Here is an 8,251-nt window from a genome sequence, read left to right as displayed (position 1 = left end):
CAGGAAAGCCAGAAACAGGGGAGCTGGAGAGGTACCTTTCATGTCCATTCACTGGAGGTGTGGATCTATTGCATGGCTTTCCTCACATCAAGAAGCTGTCGATCAAAATCAATACAGCCCTTCATGCATCTGGAGCTTGTGAAGGACTTCTTAGTCATGCAGGACTCCTGTTCACTGCTAAACAGTCACAGCTTCACAGAAAGAACCTTGAGAGCAAACTGCTGCTGAAGCTTAACCATCACTTCACTGAGTTAAGAAATGGCACATTTTTGCTAAATATGCAGAAATAAATACACACCCATACAATTTTTATGGTAAACTGAGCTGCCTTGTATGTACATATGTTGAAGATGCCTTGTTCTAATGTTTTCTCTGAGGCTGCTGTGCCATTTGGAGCAAAAATGAGTATAAAGTTTACAGCATATCTTGTCACTGGAAATTGTGTGCACTGTTTATATATTTATATTATTTACTGTAGGTATTGGTGAAAAAAGCTTTATGTTGTGAAAAAATGAAATCTGGAAATTAGAATTGTTGTGCCTTATTTTGTTGATCTTTTTACATATATTCCTTTTGAAAATACTAAAATTTGTATATTTATTTATTTTTGTTTGTCTGATAGCATTTATTTAAAAAATAAATCAGACATTTCAAACAGTTACTCACTACTTAAGTAGTCTTTTCACCAAGTACTTTTTTACTCTTACCTGAGTAACTTTTTTAAGACTACTTTTCACTTTTACTTTTACCTACTTCTACATGCTTCTCTTACTTGAGTACAATTTTTGGGTACTCGACCCACCTCTGCTTGTCTGGTAGTGATGTCCAGCAGGTGAAAATGCAAACTCCCTGAACACGCACAGCTAGGATTCCAGCTGCTGTGGGATTATAATATTACTTTATGCCATGTTAGACCCCAAATTAAAGATTGTGAATTACTATGTAGTTTTAGTTTGCATTATTCTCCTGAATTAGAAGAAGGTGATAACTATTACATTTGTTAAACTGATTTGCATTACATTAGACTGCTGATTTATTGTGAATGAATGATATTGTTTTATGATGGATTATACTGCTGAGTTATAAGAAATACTGTTCGCAGAAAGTCATCACCTTATTTGTCTGATTAGAAGAGAACAGAGCATACTGCCCCATCTCAGCAGGAGCAGATAAACAGGCAGCCAAGGTCGTAGCTTAAGCGCCGTGTGAGAGAAAGAATGTGAATGTTTAGGCTTTTATGATTAGGTGGGGGCCACTAGAGGCTATAAGTGTTTGATCAATGCTCCACCATTTTGAGATCTGATGCTGTCTACGTACGGTGTCCATCTCCCACGCGTGTACATTAAAATCATCGTTTGACTCAACCCGGCCGGACCAGTGTTGTTATTTTGGTTTTCCTCTTGTATCCATCTCCAATATTTGAATCCGTAACACTGCGTTGATAGTTCTGCAAACTTTGACTTTGACCCCCACTCACAAATGCTGCCACTCACACGCGTTGTCTCCTACTGTCTTTGTAAGTGAATTGAGGGTCATACACTGTTAGTTACAGCTAAATTACAATAATTTAAAATTCTTTATTGCCAGTTTTGTGGAACCTAAAGAAAGGTCCTGTTGTAACTTAAAAATCAACTTTTTGTCCTTTTTTTAAAAAAATATTTCTTTAATACAGTGGAACCCCGACTTACGAATACCCCATTTAAGAAAAAATTCAAGTTACAAAGGGACTTAACGCCAATATTTCTGCCTGTGTTACTGCAAAATGCCCGCGTAACGAAATCCGCTGGCTCTGATTGGCTGAGCCCAGAATGCCTACAATGCCCACAATGCCTTCTGAATCATGTGACAACCCCCTTGGCTTTCGTACTTGCACTTTGCTGTTCCACTTGAATGATGTATTGTTGTTGCAGTTAACAATTAGCCTATGGCCTATCGTTCACTCGGGAACGAATTAATTTCACAAGTTGGGGTTCCACTGTATATGAAAACCAGACGTTCGTATTAAAGGAGAAAATTTAAACTGTAGAAATCTCAATAATAATAAAAAAACAAGTTTTAAATATTTTAATAACAATGAATGAAAGAAGTAATATTGTTGTGTGGGGAAAATGAGGCACAGAGCTGGGTCGCCACATCACGTCGGCCGATCTGTCTCCAGGTTAGGCGTCACACCCCCACAATTAGGCAGTGGGTCCCTCTTTTCACGTGACACATTCCTCCTCATATCTTGGGCCTCTCTCATCCCAGTGCTCAGCTAGCCTGCTTTTGAAAGGTCTTTGCACAGCTGATAGGCCACCTCTGGACACACCCATGCCTTAGCAGGTGATTCCTATCAGCTAATTTGTCCCATGTGCAGCCAGTCCACAGTGGATTAAAACCATGCAATATAAATATCAACATACAAACATGCAATAGAAACAATAAAATCATGCAAATAAAAAATGCACTCATAAATAGACACTAAAAATTAGAATAAAACCAATGTACAAGATAAATACAGATTTCCACTGTGTGACACCTGCCTCCTGGCAAAACTTTGCTAGACCCGCCCCTGCACAGTTACCAGCTGTCAGCTACTTAGAAAAGGATCCTGGTGTTATTTTTCTCTCAGAAACAGTTCATAACTTCCCTTCAACTAATCCATGTCACCTAAAATGTAAACCTGTTTCTCCATCACCTGTTCAGCTCTGATGATTCAGTAAGGACATCTCCTGGTTTCATCTTCATGTTTCCCTCTCACCACATATCCAAACCGACATCATGACCAGCAGCTTTTACAGCCGTGGCTCCAGCAAACCTCAGCTGATACGAGAAATTAATATTAAATCAATTTTAACAACAGCTGATCAAACATGCTGCTGTTGTTTAGCGCGTTTCCTCTTTCTGGCGCAAAGTGGGTGATAAACAAACAAGAGAGAAAAGCCGATCAGCTGATCATTGATCAGTTTCATGATTGAAGTAGCAACAGGAGAGGGAGGGGGAGAATGAAAGAAGAGGCAGCTGCAGCGTAATGACTAGGGATGGGTACCGGTATCCGGTGCCATGATGGCACCGGTTCTGACATAAATGGTAGTAACCAGACCGAAAAGCAGCGCACATTTCGGTGCTTTATTTCGGTGCTTTTTTTTCCTGAGATGTCATACACTTTGAATTCTAGCCAATCATTTTACGTTTCCGAGGATAGTAGGCGGGCCCAGGTACGTACGTTCTTTTAGAGCAGAGCTACAGATTAAAAATGCCCAAGGCGAAGCGGTCAAAAGTCTGGCTGTACTTCACAGCAAAATATGCAAACTCAGCAGCCTGCAACAAGTGCTTTAAGCTGATACTGTGACACTGTCAAAGAAGGTAACACCTCAAATCCGATGAAACACCTGGCGACGCATAGCGGGTTTTTTTAAAGCCGAAAAATGCGCCGTATTTGATAGCTTGCTGCGAGACCTCACATCGAGCACATCTACGGCGGGTGTGGTGCCTGTTATCGGACCCGAAGTAGCAACATCCCCCAAAAAGCCGAAGAGGAGAGTCCTGGCCTCTAGCCCTGCCAGTGTAGCAGAAATGATGAGGATGATGATGGCAGCAGCAGCTGTTCTTCTCTGCGTGAGTCGCTTAATGTTGTTCGTGTGTAATTTACGCTGAGTAGGCTAACCACGTTATTACATTAATGCATGTAAGGTGAACTAGCAAACACCGTTGTAGTTACATGCAGCTGTCTTCTTGTTTGATGGCAGATACTCCCTTCACCCTGGCCAAAAAGGCTAAAATGACCAAAGAAAAAGTGGAAAACAGTTAAACATGAGAGGTTTTTGGACAAAGTTTGTGTTTTTTTTCCATTGTTTAAGCACTGCTTCCAGCCCAGAGTGATACCATATATGCCCCATAGCTGCAGAAAAGGCTAACATTGTTATCTTTTTACAAAAAAAAACAGCTGAACATGAGAGGTTTTTGGACCAATTTTCTGTTCTCCATTCTTTAAGCACCGGTTCAAGCACCGTTTAAGCACCGGCACCGTTTCAAAAGTACTGGTTTGGCACCGGTATTGGATAAAACCTAAACGATACCCATCCCTAGTAATGACACAGAATAACTCCAGCTTTGTGTCTTTTTCATTGTAACTGAAGTCCGGGACAAACTTTTCAGCTCAATACAAAATGCGTAATATTTTCTCCGAATACGGGACGATTCCGTATTTTACAGAACGGTTGGCAACTCTACTAACTAACCTTATGAATAAAATAAAGTTCACTATGAGTAACATCATAGCACCCACCCAGCTGTACAGAAACTCCGTCAAACTAGCTAGTACGCAGTACGAGTTATTGTAACTGACTGTAAAAAGTCAGCACAATGATAAACGATAAACTACACCTAAACTTGGTTTATATCTGACCCAGACAGACTGCAGGTCATAATTTCTTATCTGAAGTTCCAGCGTCCATCAGCCCATAAAAACGAAAAATCACCAGGCCAGTCCAGCTATTCTCGTGCCATTGGTTAACCCTTCGTGTGCCACCTCCTGTGGTGCTGAACTGAATAAGTGGAAGAAAAATGCATAGATGCGTCTTATTTGGTTTTTCAGCATTTTTTGTGGAGCACTTTGTGATATTTATCTTGAAAAAAACTAGATAAATAAAATCATGTAAGAACAAAAAACTCACAAAACACATGATATGTGGTTATTTATTTATTTATTTAGATAGTTAGGTGGTTACATATCCATAGGTTACATCCAGAAAGTGACTTCTTATATTGACAGCTTTGTAGTGAAAATCTTGCTTGAACAGATTTTCACTGTGGTAAAGCTTACATTACAACAAACTGATATCTTCTAATTTCTTCCAATTATTTTTCCCAAAAAGCAGTTATATTTGACCCTATGTATTCTATTGTCATTACCAAAATTAGCAACAGTCATTTCTTAATAATTGGTAAAGACATGATTGTCCACATTTGTCCACTAACTGCACGTTCTTTGAGGTGCATTTATATTGCATGTTACACAAACGGTGGTCTTGTAAAATCGACCAGCCTGTGTATACACAGTTTTTTGGACCATCTTCACTGCTTTTGTTTGTAAATTTCATTTTCATTTTTATGGTTTATCTTTATGCAAAATTAAAGTAAATAAAATATACATTCCTCAGTAAGTTGAAACAGATCAACAGCACACAGTTGCACACAAAGGTAGTTATATAAAGTATCCAGTAGGTGTCAGACTCAGACCCAGACACAGCCAGCGTCCAATAAGGTAGAGCGTCAAACCTTGCTGGACCTTTTGTAGCCCATATATTGTACCATTATATCTTTAGCTTTTATCTATCCATTGCTAACTATTGACATCAAAACTGACATATCAAAAAAGCATTTTTAATGAAATAGTGAAGATCTCAAAACTCTGAGCAAACTGCGGTCTCTTGTAAAAATCCAGTGGCTTTTGTGCAGAGATAAGCAGCTTTTGTACACATAGGTATTTGGACTCTCTGCACCACTGTTGCTTTTTGTTGCTTTTTAAAAGTCTAGCATAATTAAACGCTGTCACCAGAGATGACGTGTGTTGCTTTGCAAACTTCACAGAGATTCTGTGATTGAAGAGGGCGGTCACTGCAAGTAACGCATTCCACTGTTGGCCAACTTCAAAATGTGTCCAGTGTCAAACATACGAGCTTGTGTGACCTGTCACTGCTAAATCATTTTTAATGCAGTTTAGCAGTAAATTAACAACCTGTTTGCTCAATGGTGTGTGTTCTGTGCTACATTAAAAATGCTGCTTGAATGTACACCAGTTTAATGTACAGTTTGATGTATAGTTTGAACTATAATTGTACTAATAATAGTACTAAACTTAATTCCTCCCTCTTCAGCCTGACTTTTTATTAATTTTGAAATATAGACATTACTCTAATCTCGTTTGTATTTACTTATGACATTTTATTTACCAAAGTTTGCTTTCTGTGTTTATTGTTTTGATGTTTTCAAATCTATTCAGCACTCTTTAATTTGATCAAGTGCCCCTTTACCATAGAAAGAAAGAAAAGAATCAAACACACCACAAGGAGAAAAACAGAAATTACAACCAAAGTATAGCAACCACAATTATTAAAGGGTAATTCAAATTAATTTTGCAAACTTGCTCAATAGCAAATAAAATTAAGTTTTTCCTCACAGTTATGAGCCCCCCAGACACCTCCTCCATTATATACAGTTGCAGCAAGAGTTGCATTATCTCTCCACACAGTATTTGCTAAAAAATTATAAACACTTCCAATTACAGACGTGCCAGAAGAAGCCGAGGTTGTGTCACTGGCCGACCATTTCATTGCCTGTAAGGCTGCACACTCTGCACTCTGGACTTCTGGACATGTTGGTTTTACCCCTTGACCCCAAGATGCGTAGCGCAGCTCCTGGCCGTCCACCCACAGCCAGTCTTTAAAGAAGAAATGCAATCCAATCCAGAAGGGACCTGTGGTGTTTTGCTTTTTCAGTCCTCTCTGTATCAGCAACATCTCGGTCACTGATGCCACACTAGCGAGGTCACTGTAGGTCTTTCTGCAGTACTCCAGAGCTTCCTCCCAAGTCTTTTTCTCATTCACCACTTTTGGACTGTAGCAGAAGAAGGGTCTACTATCACTTTCTTTTCCATCATGCAGTTCGTTGCCATCGATATAGCCATTGGTATCTGAAATGCCATTGTCAGGTTGGTTATTTGCCCAAGCAACCTCCATTGGTCCACCTCCTGACCAGGTCCAATTATTTGTGCCTGAAATTCTTTGCAGTCCTACCCAGACAAGGCCTGAGGGCTTCATCTTCTGAAGTTTGTTCAAGTCCTGTTCATTACTAACAGGGGCCAGGTCTGTGTATCTTTCCCGGCAGTAATTCTGAGCGACATTCCAAGTCTTCGGATCTTTGATGAAAATGTACTTACTCTTACTAAAAGTCCCAGACAAACTCAACAGGAACCGGATGTAAGTGAAGAGTCTGTCCATTGTTTTCTTTGATTTAAAAAGATTTGTTAAATCTGTTCTGGAGCTGTCACCTTTTATGCTTGTCCTTCATACATGCATTTGCATATAGGTCGGCCCTTTCATTCTCTTAACCACACAATAACCACAAGTTGAGTGAGCTTAAAGCATTTTAAGTAAATTCAGAGAAGTTATTTTTAACCACACAAATATTTCCTGACATGTTGGTAGTTGGTGTTGTTATAGGGGTTCCAGAATAAGGAAATAATATTACTACTACTAATAATAATAGCCTTTTGAAACATACACAGACAGACATAAATCTAAAGGTTATTGGAAGAGGACGCCCTAAACAAATTTAAGAATTTGCTTAAGGCAAAGCACAAGGGATGGGTGGCAAACAAACAAACCATATTATTCTGCAGTGAGAGCAAGTCGTTTTTTATATTGTCATAGTATTTCAATGGAAAATAAATAAAGTTCAAGTTAACTTTACAGATATATATATATGTGAAGTACATACTGGACAGGTCACCACCAGTCTGTTGCAGGGCTAAGACAGACAGACAGAACACCATTGTGACAAAACAACTACACCTGTGGCCAATTTAGATACACAAATATGTGTTTTTGATTTTATTTTGATAATATATTAATTTCAGATCAATTTAATTTCATTTATATTGATTCAAGATTCAAAGTGTTCATTGGCATGTGTACAAAGAAAAGCATTTCTCTGTACAATGAAATTCTTTCTCTACTGTCCACACACAGATGCCTGTTGATATGTACAGATAGAACTAGAACAGATAAATACAAATAGTATGAACAAATAAATTGAGACAAAAAATAAATAAATACATTTGTGTGCAAAAGAGCTCTGAGCTTAATATGCTGGTTCGATATGTAAGGTGACCTGATGTGCAAAAATTATTATTACTGATAAAACAGGTCAGCTGTTCAAGAGTCTGATAGCAAGCAAATCAACAGTTGCCTAAAGGTGCAGAAATATAGAAATATAACAATACAGAAAATTCCCAGATTACAGACAGGATGATGGTGAAACAGCACAGATAAGACTCAGCGACTTAGCCTCCCTTTTTTTTTTATCTGTTAACATATCAGCACTAATGCTGACGTATATTTCCTAAAGTTGTTAGGACAAGAACAATAAACAAATTTAGAATTTTCTTAGGGTAAAGCATAAGTGCTGCCTTACTTCACAGTAGATATGCAAAACGCATGACATGTGATGTCAGCCCTTTTTAGCCATAGCCAGTGACTGGTCCTCTCAG

At 38.7% G+C, this 8,251-nt stretch overlaps 1 protein-coding gene across 1 annotated transcript; it reads right to left on the bottom strand.

Annotated features, from left to right (window-relative positions):
* Positions 1-4,073: 4,073 nt before the first annotated feature.
* LOC146491506 (putative C-type lectin domain family 20 member A) lies at positions 4,074-7,099 on the bottom strand. Its single transcript, XM_085150241.1, has one exon. It carries the CDS (start codon positions 6,978-6,980, stop codon positions 6,129-6,131), a length of 852 nt encoding a protein of 283 aa, XP_085006367.1. The 5' UTR covers positions 6,981-7,099; the 3' UTR covers positions 4,074-6,128.
* Between the last annotated feature and the right edge of the window lie 1,152 nt (positions 7,100-8,251).

This window comes from Neolamprologus multifasciatus, chromosome 23, assembly GCF_963576455.1.
Source record: "Neolamprologus multifasciatus chromosome 23, fNeoMul1.2, whole genome shotgun sequence".
Lineage (NCBI taxonomy): Eukaryota > Metazoa > Chordata > Actinopteri > Cichliformes > Cichlidae > Neolamprologus > Neolamprologus multifasciatus.
Note: the sequence above shows the minus strand (reverse complement) of the source record. Positions and strands in the feature narration are given on the sequence as shown.

Excerpts from the sequence above, each read along its gene's own strand:
- LOC146491506 (XM_085150241.1), bottom strand. The coding sequence starts at position 6,980 with ATGGACAGACTCTTCACTTACATCCGGTTCCTGTTGAGTTTGTCTGGG.